Consider the following 14,499-nt stretch of genomic DNA (forward strand, 5'->3'; position numbering starts at 1 on the left):
TAAGGCTTAAGGAAATGCTATTCATTTTCAGGTTTAGTACACTTTTAACAGTGCAGATCATTTTTTGTGATAAAAACGTGGGCACACTTTATTATTTTACTTTATTTATATAAATGCATTTGTGTATAGGTTTATATATATATATGTGTGTGTGTGTGTCAACAGTGGGGGAAATAAGTATTCAACACATCACCATTGGTGCTGTTGACTTGAAATTTTCACCAGATGTAATGTAATGTGTATATTTATATAGCACACACAACCACAAGTGTGTAGCATCCACTTAGGTCAGGGGTGTCCAAACTCGGTCTTGGAGGGCCACTGTCCTGCTGAGTTTACCTCCAACTTGCTTCAACACACCTGCTGGTTTTCAGTATATCCTAGCATATCTAGCCTGATTAGCTGCTTTAGGTGTGTTTGATTAGGGTTGGAGCTAAACTTTCCAGGACACCGGCCATCCAGGACCGAGTCTGGACACCCCTGACTTAGATGATGCAATGGCAGCCAGTGATAGAGCCAGTTTGGTGGATGGGGATGATTAGGAGGTCATGATCAGTAAGGGCTAATGATGGGAATTTGGCCGATGATTTGGAAAAAAATATATATTAGCTGCTTTAGTCCAACATTTACCTTAGAAGGATGATGAAGATAAAGCCAGGGTGGACTTTTCAGCAAAACAATGATCTAAAACACAGTCAAGGGAGCTCTCAAATGGTTTCAGAGAAAGAAAATCAAGCTGTAGACTGGCTCAGCCAATCACCTGACTTGAATCCAAAAGAAAATTCAAAGTGAAGATCAAACAAGAACCACACAAGACCCACACAACCATCAAGATATTCAAACTCTGTTGTTGTCTGTGAACAAAATCACACCTGAGCAATGCATGTGACTTCATTTTCCACATGACAGTCATCCTATTTTATTTGATATAAAATATTAGATTTATTTCAATAGTTCAGTACATTCTCCTTGTGTCATTCCATTGTTATTACACCTAGCAATGTGTGTGTGTGTGTATGCAATATTTTAGTCATGGTAGAATATTATTTAAATAAATAATTCAACATGATCTTTAAAAGTTTTGTGGTACGCAGTTTACTGATATTTGCAGAGAACTGGCATGGTGAAAAAGTTATTATTTAACTCATTAAGCATTTGGAATTACAGCAAAAAAAAAAAAAAAAATCTAAACATTTCAATTACCAAGCCATATTTCTTTTACTTTTTGTGCTGCTCTTGGTAAATTACTGGCAAAATATATTGGCAATCATTTCTACATTTTCAATAGATAATCTCTAGAAACCTTTTCTTCAATATTCCACTTTTCTGAGATTTAAAATTTTTAGTAAAAAAAAGAATATAAAATTACTCAAAAAATATCAATATAATAAAATATGTACAAAAAAACAAAACAAAACTCATCAATTTGACCCCCGTCTCTTATACATTCAAATTTCTTGGGAAAAAAATCATTGTGTTGTAATCCATTGTGTTAACTCCAATGTTTAACTGTACAATAATTGTGTTTGTGCCTCATATTCTCTCACAGGAGCTTCCAAAAGTAGAGTCTATTGGACCCAGTCTGGTCTGGCCGGCTGTAGCAGGGCAGGATTTTGTCATGTCAGAGGGCACGTTGACATTTGAGATTGGACAGAGTAGTGCTGGCCTGAACATAGACCTCACACCAAACATTGGTTCCTCCAATCTGACACCCAAACGCTTCCAAGTGGTTCTCTCTGATGCTACCGGTGGCGCACGGGTTCATCCAGAATTCGGGCTGGCGAACGTCACCCTGGTTTCAGACACAGAGACTCAGGCTGTGTGGGCCCTGCTAGACCAGCTACACCAGCCTCTGGAGGAGACCATCATCAACCGAGTCCTGCATGCACTCATCAATAAAGTTAGCAGGGACATCACTCCAGAGCAGCTAATGGCAGTGCTGGATGCCTCCAGCAAGGTAAGCGAGTGAGGGAAGGTGATTTTTCTATGAATTGTTCAGCCCTAGTAAAACTTAGATTATATTTGATGTTTGACGTAATCTCTACTGAAATATCATGCACATCAAATGAAAAGCAAATTACAGCCGTCTTATATTAAATGAGAGGCATGTCAAATACTTGAAAGCATTTAGTTGGGCAAAAGATTTGAAGAGAAACTGAAGTGTTAGGTGATGTTAAAAAAATGCTGGTCTAATGAAAGTGCAACCCGGGCTCATTGTGGAAACGTAGCCCCGCGGACGTTTCTGCAGACCGCGAAATACATCCCGGGAGGTACTTATTCGATCAGTTTTTGTTTTCGCGGATCCGTGAGAGGCCACTGTGCGCGTTTTTTCACGTCTTGAACGCCTCTCAGAAGCGCGCCGTTCGCGCCTGCGCTGTTCTCGTGTGACAAGCCGCCAGAGGCCACTGTGAAGCAGCCATCCGTCCGTCCGACTGACTGGCAGAACGACTGAACAATCGACCGGGCGGCTGATTGGCCTTCTCTTCTTCCTCCTTTCCTAAACCCAAGTGACGGTTTGCAAAAGCCGTCCAGTAAAAAAAAAAAAAAGCAAAAGCCCTTGTCTTTGATTTTGACCGCATTTTCGGATCTCGCCCCGTTCTCGCCCTTATTTTTTGGATTCTGTTATTCATATTACCTGATTTCTGGAACCGCTCTTCCCCGGACTCGATCCCGGTCATCCCCGTGGCCGGCTCCTCCTCCTCCGGGCCTCCGCTCCGTCTACGTAACGCTGCGAGCAAAGCGGACAAACTGGTTGCAGCGGGAAAGCCCTCCACTCGGAGGCGAGCCGTCAGCTGGCGAGCGCGAAGCGGAGGAGAGGAGCGGTGTCACACCGCCCCGTAGCGTTCGCTCGAAAAAACTAAACGCGGCCATACGTACCTCCGGCCACGTAAAATCGCGGTCTCCAGAAACGTCCGCAGGGCTACCTTTCCAGAATGAGCTTGGGTTGTGGAAGTGACAATCTGTAAGCTTTGAATGTTTATTTTTTTATTAAATTAAAATTTGTCATTGTTTTGGAGCATATTAGTATTTTTAAGGATAAAATATTGCTGGAAATTTCAGCTTTTTTCCTATTACAGCATTGAATTGCATTTTCATTTTTAAAATAGAAAGCACATTTTAAATTGTAGAATTATATTTTATAATATTATGGTATTTTTGGTTAAATAAGCCAAGTTTATCTGTTTTTAGAGAGACAAGAATTTAAGTTGGCCGGCTCATGAGAATTTTTTAAAATGCTGTAGTTCAGGAAATCCAGTAGCTCAAAAGAACAATGAGGGACCACATATTGACCCCTTGAGATCAATTAAGACAGCTTTCCCCAGAGTATTTTTTGTTCCTTAATTTCATAGAAATCGCTTTTCTTGGCAGTGCAATGCATATGTGTGCAGCTATAAAGCTCCACTGTGTAAAACAAAAAATCTAGTCTTGGTAAGAAAGCTTTGTCTCTCAGTTAAGCTCTGCTTTTTTATTACTGGAAACAGAGTAACACCCTTAATGTTTCACACACTGACTTGCTACAATTTAAGCTGCTTTCTCAGTTGTAAATGTGATGTGTCCTTGTCAGTTTGCTTGAAGTTATTTTTTAAATGCAGATTGAACTAAAAATTAAAGAATTATATGTTGCTAATAATAATAATAATAATAATAATAATAATAATAACAACCTAAATTATATGTCAAGTTAAATAAATTTATTTTAACCTAATTAGAATTTATTCAAGTAATTTAATATTAAGTTTCTGCTGATAGCCTTGCATTTTCACTCTTTAAAAAAAAAATCCAAACATATTTTCCTTTCTTTTGTTTGTTTGTTTCAGTGTTTATTTTACAGTGATGCAATAGAAGAACCAGTTTGGGTTACACCAGAAACTTTTCACTCTTTTTGCTCCTCCAAAAATACAAAAAACAAAACGAAACCCTTTTGGTCAATGAAAATGTTCCATACAGTAGATGAGATACAGGTTCTTCATTGAACTATCAATGCCAATAAAGATTTTTTTTTTTCTCAGTGTGTTGCATCACCATACTTATAGATACAAGTTATCTTAGAAACCGTGCTGTTTTCTAGTGAAGGTTAAGCTGATAGGCAATCTAACTGCTACTGAACAGAGTTTGACTGCTTCTGTATTTCCACACAGCTAATGTAAAATAAATGCAATAGCAGTTAAACATGCATTGATTGGGCCAATACTGTTGTTTGAGATCTGCTCAGGCCCAGCAGACACACAATGCCATAAGAGGTTAATACTACAATAGATTTAGGTTGTGATGTCAAGTGACCAAAAATTCAATGTCTAGCCAGCGTCTAAGGACAACGTTATTTTCACGTCCAATAATGGCATCAAATGACATTGATATTTGGTTAATTTTAGGTTGAGTTGGAAAGTGACCAAAATCCAACAGTGAACCAACATCTTATACCAACGTCATATTGACGTCAAATACTGACATTTATACTGACAGGTATGGCAACCAAAATCCAACATCTGATAGACATTATAGTGGTAACTTCCACACAACGTCAAGCTGTAGTTGATATTTGGTTGATTTTATGTTGAACTTTGGACACTGAAGTTGACCTGTCGTTGGGTTCTAACATTAACCCGATTTTCATTTCCAAACAAAATGGAACGTCCCATGTCTCCTAATGACGTACTGTGCCTGCTAGGGAACTTTTACATTAAATGTAACTGATATTATACTGTTCTTTGACAATCTTTTCTCACTCAATTGACAGATTCTGAGTAATGCTGAACAGACTCCTCTAAAAGACAGCAGTCGTGGGTTGACCTATGAACTCCTGTGTGCCATGGCGAACCCCAATCGAACGGATACTCAAGGTGTGAGCCAGCTGTCTGAAGTGGCAGAGCGCTTCGCATACAGCCTGCTTACAGACATTAAGTGTGGGGCAGAAGGAAAGAGGTGGGATATACATTCCAAATGAATGTTTGTATCTGATTTTACCGGAGCTCACTTTATTTTACAAACATTATTCTCCTCTGTACTCTATTCCCAGAGGCATAACCATACTGGACAATTGCCCATATTTCACCATCGCTGCACACCACTGGTATCCCATGCAGATTAACGGGCATACGTTCATAGGCAAAAACACAGACACGTTTACCTTGCCGGAGACCCTGCTGGAGGTTCTAGCTCTTCCTGCTGATAGCACAGCCCCGTCGGCTTGCTATAAAGTGCACTTCACCGAATACAGTACTGAGCACTGGTTCCTCACCAACAAAAAACCCAGCGCTTTAAATGGCAAGGTAAAAAAAAACATTATTGTAAACTCTTTCATTAAAACTAATATAACATTGTCAAGACGGCTTATGCAGGTGTCCAGAAGATGGCACTGTTCAGTTGTACATCATTTACTTTACTTCCTTTCTTTCTCAGCATATTTCAATTCTTTGTGTGGCAGTAATAGTGATTATGGAGATCTTATTAGCACTTGGGAGTGGGAAACTGGTTTACATCTTACTATTTAACGACTGTATGTATGCAGGTTTTTTCAGTCAGTCTTTATGGCAGAGGATCTAAACCTCTTTCCGAAGGTCAAGAGGTTGTTTACCGTATACATACCCCAGATCGACGAGGAAAACCAAAACCGAGCCAATCTCTGTGCCTGCTGTGGAATCAGGCTGCAGAAAGGTAATTACAAAGCGCAGGAACACTTGAGTAAGGAGCACTGTAATGGTACATAAACTGCTCTGCTCAGTTGTACATACTGTACTTGAAAACATACATGCCTATTTACAAAAAAAAAATAAATAAATACAAATAAAAATCCTCAACCGTATCAAATTGACAGACTATCTGATGTCAAAAACTGACCCTGTTCATGTATTTCACAGTCATTTGTGGGACGTACAGTGTGTACAGTGGAGCTGATGGGTCAGGGCTCCTAACCTGTCATGATAAAAGTCTTTTTAAGGCCTGTCACACACATTATTTGGTGTATGTGGGTGTGTGTAGCTTTTATCCACAACTTTTTATCCAAAATGTATCACTTTTTCTTTCTCATACCTGTTAGAATTATGTTTTATTCAGTAGTCAACATTTAAGTAGATCATCACCTTTCATCAAAGTTGTCCTCAAACTATTGAACAGCACCCATCCTTGTCCTAGGACAATTTTGAAAAGCATTTTTGACTCACTTAGAATTTTGACTACTATTTTTGGTAACGCTTTATTTTGATGGTTCATTTGAGTGTTATTAGACTGTCTGCTTAATGTCTGTTGATACATGCTCCTTCAATAGAAATTTAACTGACTGTAAGAAACTTTGCAAGTACATGTCAATTTACCCTAACCCTAACCCCAGCCTAACAGACTACTTATAATCTAATTAGGATTAGTTAGCATGTGGATGCAATGTAACTTAAATTCAAGAAATGGACTATCAAAATAAAGTGTGACGCTATTTTTTTCGGTGTCAAAACCATTTATTACACAAAAGTGATTCCTTGTAAATGACATCCTGAATTCCTTAAGCTCACTTATCTAAGTGACTGCTTAATAGTTGGAATTCAGTATAATGAGAGATCATTTGAAATGATAAGCTGGGGTGTTACATACGTTTCATTTGCTGTAGATGAACAGAATGTCAAGTCTAATTTATCGTCTCTCTGTGTTTCCCCACTATGTGAAATCAGTCACTCTATCCCTAATCTTAAGGCCCAAGCTGTTTTTATACATGGATTTTTTATTTTTTTTTTCTCTTTGCTATTTGGACATATTGGAACCTAATTAGAACAAAACCTAAGTAATCATCTTTTGATATGATGTACTTTTAGAGAAAAATTATCTCCATATATGTGGACTTGTGGTCAGAATTTCCATAAAACACAACAAAGTCACCTTTGTGTAATAGAATGTACTCTTTATTTCTGCCTTGAACACAGCAGTTTTTTTCCTGACTGTTTATTAATGCATTAATAACACATACACAAATATTTTTGAACATGTTTTGACTATCAGAGAGTAAAAACAATTTTTTTTATTCATTTTGAACAGTTAAAATAGTGTTTGGGACGTTTCATATGCTGCAAAACACTGTATGTCTGTAACAAAATATAAAGCATAGGACATAAGAGCTAAAATGTGCTAAGCCCTAGGAGGTTAAAGGGGTGGTTCACTACGATATCATTTTTTAAACTTTAGTTGATGTGTAATGCAGATGTGTGAGCATAAACAACATCTCTGAATGTAAGACACTCAAAGTTCAATGCAAAGGGAGACCGTGGTTTTCACAGCGTTAGCTTAGCAAAGCCTACAGGGAAGGAAATTAGGGCATTAGAAAAAAAAAAAAAAAACATCCGGGCAGCGGCTAGTGAGATCACAAATGCTTCAGGTTACGCACATACACACCGCCCAGTGAAGGGGGTGTGGCCAGATGTGCTGTAATGTTATAGGATTGAAAACTAAAATTCTGTCCAAGCACTGCTATTTCCACAGAGCTTCTTCTGATTCTGGAATTATGCTTCCAAAAGAGACACAAAGAGAGAAATGCTCACAATTTAATTTAATTATGTCCAGAGAATTATAAAAAAAAGATGTAGCTCTAGCATTTGACAAAGGACAGCTTCTAGAATCTCTCCCAGTTCAGTGCTGGATTTGGCTAAAAACCTCTCAAAGAAGGAGTAACTCAAACCATAATAGCTGAAGCTGGGGATTGTGAGATATATGAAAAAAAAGTGAAGCATGAGCACACATTGCTTTGCATCTTATAAAAACAACAGCTAAATAAAGCACTCTGGATCACCCCATTAAAGAATCATGAAAGTCTGTCAAAAGTCTGTATTCCAAAAATCAGGATTGATTCTTTGATTGATTGCTTGATTTGATTTGAATCCCAAATAATTAAGAAAGGCTGTCAAAGTGGCTACTTCTCAAATCATAACCTGAACAAAAGTATGCTGATCACAAAGTTGACTAAAACTTTGCCCAGAAATAATTTAGAAGTATCAGTTAGATTTGCACAATATACTGATTATTTATTTTTATTATTATTATTATTATTATTATTATTATTATTATTATTATTATTATTATTATTAATAGTAGTAGTAGTAGTAGTAGTAGAAGTAGTAGTGGTAGAAGTAGTAGTAGTAGTAGTAGTAGTAGTAGTAGTAGCAGTAATAGTAGTAGTAGTAGGTGTAGTAATAATAGTAGTAGTAATAGTAGTAGTAGTAATAGTAGTAGTAGTAGTAGTAGTTGTAGTAATAGTAGTAGTAGTAGTAGTAGTAGTAGGTGTAGTCATAATAGTAGTAGTAGTAGTAGTAGTAGGTGTAGTAATAATAGTAGTAGTAATAGTAGTAGTAGTAGTAGTAGTTGTAGTAATAGTAGTAGTAGTAGTAGTAGTAGTAGTAGTAGGTGTAGTCATAATAGTAGTAGTAGTAGTAGTAGTAGGTGTAGTAATAATAGTAGTAGTAGTAGTAGTAGTAGTAGTAATAGTAGTATTAGTAGTAGGTGTAGTAATAGTAGTAGTAGTAGTAGTAGTAGTAGTAGTAGTAGTAGTAGTAATAGTAGTAGTAGTAGTAGTAGTAGTAGTAGTAGTAGTAGGTGTAGTAATATTAGTAGTAGTAGTAGTAGTAAAAGTAGTAGTAGTAGTAGGTGTAGTAATATTAGTAGTAGTAGTAGTAGTAAAAGTAGTAGTAGTAGTAGGTGTAGTAGTAATAGTAGTAGTAGCAGTAGTAGTAGTAGCATTAAATTTATTTACAAGAAGTTAGTTATCTTGAAAAATTGTTCTGAAGCATTTATTTTTCTTAATAAACATTTCAACGTGAACAAATTTAGCTTTTGATTTTTAATAGTGAAGTTGTACAGTAAATATAACGTATTATGTTGTAAGTATTTAACATCTATACAAACTAGTTCATTAAGATTCATTCATTCATCCATTCAGAATCTTTACTGTCATTGTACAAAACACAATAGAATTTACGTTTGTCCCTCCCTTCAGTGTAGTCCAATTTATTTAAAACAACAACAATAATAACAAGAGATAAAAAATAAAATGGCAAAAATGATTAATTATAAAAGGAGTAACAATACTAACAATACTAAAAGTGCGTATGATGTTGCGTATAAAATGACAAGGGCATTTTTTAGCAGCTTTTTAAATTTAAAAGTGAGTAAAAGTGTGGGCCAGAAAGGCATACAATTTAATGTCCAAGCGTATAAAATGGCAAGTGCACTTCCTTGCAGCAAGTTAAAAAGTGAGTAAGATTAAAAAGGCCAAAAACACCCTAAATTTAATATCCATTCATTATTGCAATAGCCTTTTGAAAATGTAATTTTTTTTAGTCTGTTTGTTTTGGCTTTTATGGTCCTGTATTGTCTCCCCAACAACAAGGCAAATGTGTTAAAGCAGTTTTTTTTAGTCTAGGTTTAGTTTTGTTGTATATGACTTGTCCTGACAATTGTGTCATGATTTCTTCTGCCCAGCTGGTTGTCTGATGGCCAGTTCTGTCGTTTGGTGGACGACACTCAGAATTATGTAGAGTGTGCCTGTTCGCATCTGTCCATCTACACTGCATATGCAGAGATTGAAAGCTTGGCTTCATTTAATGAAGCCTTCTATGCTGCTGGCTTCATTTGTATCTCAGGTAACTCACTACATTATTCTATCTATGCTTAAGGTGTAAAAAACCCCACCATAAAATGACAAGAAGCCATTTGTTTATTATACCATATATCCAGTAAGTCTCTTTTTTATTCGCAGGGTTTGCCTTGGCCATGGTGTCTCATCTGATGTGTGCAAGATTCCTCATGTTCGCTGCCAAACTCCTCACACACATGATGGTGGCCTGCTTAGGGACTCAGGTAAGAGCAAATGTAACCAATACTTTAATCAAGCAGTCAATTTTTTGGTTGTTAAACAGCATGCCTATTGTAGTTAGTCAGCTGCACCAACACTAAAACTAAAATCCACAGCACAGGCAAATTCTATTGGAAATAAATTGGAAGTACATTTCTGTGAAACCTGGAATATGTTGTTCTGAGGACGTTTCATTTCACGTTTCAGATGACAAATCTACTAGAGTGTGCTGTCAACATTTTGCGAATCTGAAATACGTTACTTATTTTGTTTTATATTTCTGATACACATCCTACTTGTCAAGTCCATGGAAGGAGGCTTATCGCACAGATCAACTAGTGAGTCACGGACTTAACCCTAACCAATAGTGTTTCAAAAGGAAACGTAAAAGAAATGCCACCGTCACCATGTAGGTTTACCTTGATTTTGCATTACTTTTATCTCGATTTTGGAACCGTGCTAAACAGACTTGCATCATAAGACTCTGCATCATGAGTACAACATCAGAAATGTTGTCCATATGGAGATAACAATGTGAGAAAAACGTATTTAAGTATGAATCACCGACACTGTTAAGTAGTTGTTTGTTTGGTGTTGCTCTAAGAACTATACGAGCAAAAAAAATAATAATAAGTTTAAAATATGTCCTGTAAATGTCAGTAGGGTGAAATAAAAACAGAATTTGTTTGAGTCATACTGGCCATAGTGTTTATTATACCTAGAATCTGCCGTCAAGTATACGTTGAAGTACTTTTTTTGTGGTTTCAAAAACATAGGCTGAATTAGGGCTGCACAATTTTGTAAAAATCTGACGTTGCAATGTTTTGTTTTGCTGAGATATATATTCATGGTGTCCGCAGTGTCTTAAAGTATTAGAAGTTGATAAATCAATCTAGAGAAATTAAAGCCCTTGAAAAGTATTGAAAAGTCTTAAATGCTATTTTGCAAGGTATTAAATGTTATATCTTTTTTTTTAAATATGCAATTTACGGTTGTATGCTTACGTTTGCTTGAATTAAATCTGTGAATATTAGGATGTTTTGTAGTTTATGAAATCAATAAGGGTGTTTCTCAATGTGCGTTCTTCAGCGTTCTTGCGTCCTCTTGTAACGTCATCATCAACAGCTGAAGTTCAGTTCCAAAGCTCAAGACTGCGAGAATGGAGGATGCGTGAAACTTCCTGGATGTGTTCTTGATATCGAGGACACATCAATGCAGACTTAATCGCAAAATTTATTGCAAAAAGACTTGATCGCAAAAAAAAAGAAGTCCCAGAAGTCATTGCGGCTGAAAAAAGGAGATGGGCAGCATATTAAAGTTTAGAGATTTAACTTATTTATCTCAGGAATTTCCCTAAATGAAATTGTGAAAGTAAACATTAATATGAAAATCTTTATAAAGGCATAAACACATTAAGGGTGTTTATTTGCTGAAATTCATATTACATTTTTTTTATTTGTATTGTGCAATGTACGTTTGTAAGGTCTGCATAATATATATTGCGAAAAGGGAGAAAAAAACTACAAATTGTTGTGTGAATGCTGTAATTTTTAAATAATTTTCCCTTAAAAATGAGTGAAGATCATGTGACCATCAGGAAGAACCAGTGAAGAACGCAGCATCTCATTTCTCACACAATGCATTTTCTGTTCTCGCAGTCCCCCAAGTTTGTTCTTAGAGGAAACTTGGCAAGACTGGTCTCCCCAAGAAAGCAAGTCCGTTTTCTGTGTTCTTGAAATTGAGAAACAGCCTAAAATCCTGCTAGATTTGACATCATGCTGCTTTATTTACTGCAGTAATCAAGGCAACATTGTTATTTCTGCAGTTCTATAGGCGCCAGCCTACTGAATTAATTATTAATACTAGATTTAATAGATTTTTATTCAATATATGAATATTTTTTTTTAGTTTTGGTTTAGTTTCTTACATTATTTTGTAAATATACTGTAAGTTAATATCTCACTAGTGTTTGGGATGAAACCTTTAAGTGGTTAAAATGTATGGAAAGAATCTTAAAAAAGGTCTTAAAAGGTATTGAATTTCACTCTTTGATTGCTGTATATTCTGGTATTGCGATATCAATATTTATATAGCACTATTATACACAACCAAAGGTTGACCAATGTGTTGAACAATACAAATCACAAAAAAAAAAACATTAAAGCAATGCAGTTAAACACCAGCATATTGCACTATTCTTAACCACAAGTAAAAACAGCGACACACAATCAGTATTAATCCACACAGTGGCAAAAGCTGAACTATTTTGAAACTTGACTGCTGCATGTGTGTAGGAACAGCTGACGGTGGCTAAAGCAAAGACAAACAGCAGTGGATCGCAAGCTTACAAACGCATTGAAATCCTTAAACAAAGCAGCACTCGTCATGTTTTCATTGTTGTTTTAGACGCGATATGAGAATATAAAGAGATAACTATATACAGTACAAGCCACGTGGAGCGATTACAAGTAAAAAAAAACACACAATTAAATACATAATTTGCTAGAGCTAGAGCTAGAGAAAACAAGGATGTCAACCATTTTAATTGCACTTCTTCCTTTAATAAACAGCTGACGATTCCTAAGTTGTAAGTGTGTAGATTGCTGAAGCACTCGTCAGAAAAATGATGGTACCGCAGCACAAGGCTGGGGCTATAATGCTGAGGTATTTTTGCAAAAATAAATTTCCACCACTGACTCTTGCCTCATCTTTGGGTAGGGAAAGCAAAAACTAAATTTCAAAAAGATCTAAACACAGTTCCTTACTGGGGATCTAACAAGCTCGTTATCTAAATCAGGTGTGTTAAGCAATAGAAGGCATACAAAATAAGCAGTGAGAACCACTGGTCTTATTGTTCAATGTGTGTTACATCAATACAGTACAGCAGACTGATAATGTGATGGTGAGGCTAAACTCCACTTGCAATTTGTGCTTGGGAATCAGTATCAGGATCTAGGACGCTGCTCCACAGAAATGTGATACAGCTACGACGTCAGCATGACGCTTTCTGCTGCGTAATGTGGCCTAGTTTACCGTCAGGATGTCTGGCTTGTCTTTGAGCCATATTAAGGTAGAGTATGATGTTGCTGCGTCCCTGGAGTCATGTTAAACTTAGTCAAAGCAGAAAGGGGATGTTTTGTGAGATTTTGAATGAAAGCTGAGCTGTTTGTGCACAAGTGTGATGCATTAAAGTACTGTGTGCATCAGTGATATTGTACTGTAACCTGAATACACAATGATGGAATCAGAAACTCCAACAGGAGTTACGACTGTTGAAATCAGTGATTTAAAGTGGATTATTTGGTTTCAGGTTATTTTGTGCGAATGCACAGGTGTCTTTTTACATGTATCCTTTTCAGAGCATGTTGTGAGACCGAAGCCCCTTTAGATTCAGATGCATGTGCCTTGTACCTGTCTAGATTCAGTGGGGGGGCAGATAACATTTTCTAAGAGCTATGTCATTGCAGCTTGGGCGAACACATCCAAATGGGCTAGTATGAATAAACCCTGACAACCGAACTATCCCTGTGCACCCATCCCTGTCCAAAGAAGAGGGGGGTCATTTAGTCAGTGGTCTGATACCTGTGGACCAGAGTTGGAATTTTCCACTGGTCCTGCTCACTTATAGAAAAAGACAAAAACAAACAGGGCTCTACTTAACAGGGCTCAGAAAAACCCGGTCGCATTCTGTCATCCGTTAATTGTTTTGCTTTTCTTTACCTCGACTGTGTTGAATGGAAAATTCCAGGCTGGCCATCCCAAGAAATCATGCGTCATCCAGGTTCGGTACCGACAACAGCTGGGCTCATGTTTTGTCAAAGGATGTTAAAAGGTTATAAGATAAATATCCTCTTCAGTTGGATAGGGATTTGTTGTAAGTTGATTCCGGAGTTCCCAGTCAGAACATGTGCGTCATTGAGATGTGAAAGAGTGTGTCTTCTAGAAATCAGTGTGTGCTATTTAAAGCATTACCTGTGTAGATATCTGATAATAGAGTGTACTTAGAAACTCATTCCAAATTAGGAATTTCACAAAACATTCAGATGCCATTCTAATATATCTTGCAAATGACCAATGACCAAATAAGCTTATTTATTTTGCATGCAGATTTTTAGTTGACATGCATAGTCGGCACACAACCTTTAGAAATATATTTCATATGGCAGATTGCATCTGCACTTTTACTCTCTGGAAGTTATGAGCAAAATAAAAAGTACTATGTTAAACTACAATTTTGAATACTTGAATCCCTTTAACCCTTTCACGTGTGAGTTGTAAACACTCTCAGCTTTTTTTTTTTCATTACTTAGAATCTATTGCATTGTAAAGTTCCCATGGTGACGCGTGTTTATCACATGACCCACCATCCCCAATGATCTATGTATGTATTTTACAAACCTTAAGTACTATGTTTTATTTGTAGTAATGTGTATTTAAATGTCTGAAACCTAAAATAAATCTTATTTGTTTTAAAGCATGGATAAATTGTAATTTATGACAAGCACTGCACACCTCTTTCTGTGCCTCAGTGCATGCCATCAGATTTCAATTTTATCAGTTGATGACGTGTGCTCTGTAAGTTCCAATCACACCGGTGTGATCGTATGCTTCAGAGACCAACCAAGACTGATCACAGCCATGTGATCATACGCGTGAAAGGGTTAAACATCAGT

At 36.8% G+C, this 14,499-nt stretch overlaps 1 protein-coding gene across 3 annotated transcripts in view; it reads left to right on the top strand.

Annotated features, from left to right (window-relative positions):
• adgrv1 (adhesion G protein-coupled receptor V1) overlaps window positions 1-14,499 on the top strand; it is a 258,923-nt gene that overhangs the window by 154,419 nt on the left and 90,005 nt on the right. For all 3 annotated transcript variants that reach the window (NM_001001845.2, XM_009301753.5, XM_005165511.6), the window contains 6 exon segments: window positions 1,550-1,957; window positions 4,739-4,923; window positions 5,018-5,270; window positions 5,510-5,655; window positions 9,454-9,614; window positions 9,731-9,831. In NM_001001845.2, coding sequence (NP_001001845.2) covers window positions 1,550-1,957; window positions 4,739-4,923; window positions 5,018-5,270; window positions 5,510-5,655; window positions 9,454-9,614; window positions 9,731-9,831 — 1,254 coding nt within the window.

Source organism: Danio rerio, chromosome 5 (genome assembly GCF_049306965.1).
Source record: "Danio rerio strain Tuebingen ecotype United States chromosome 5, GRCz12tu, whole genome shotgun sequence".
NCBI classification, from domain to species: domain Eukaryota; kingdom Metazoa; phylum Chordata; class Actinopteri; order Cypriniformes; family Danionidae; genus Danio; species Danio rerio.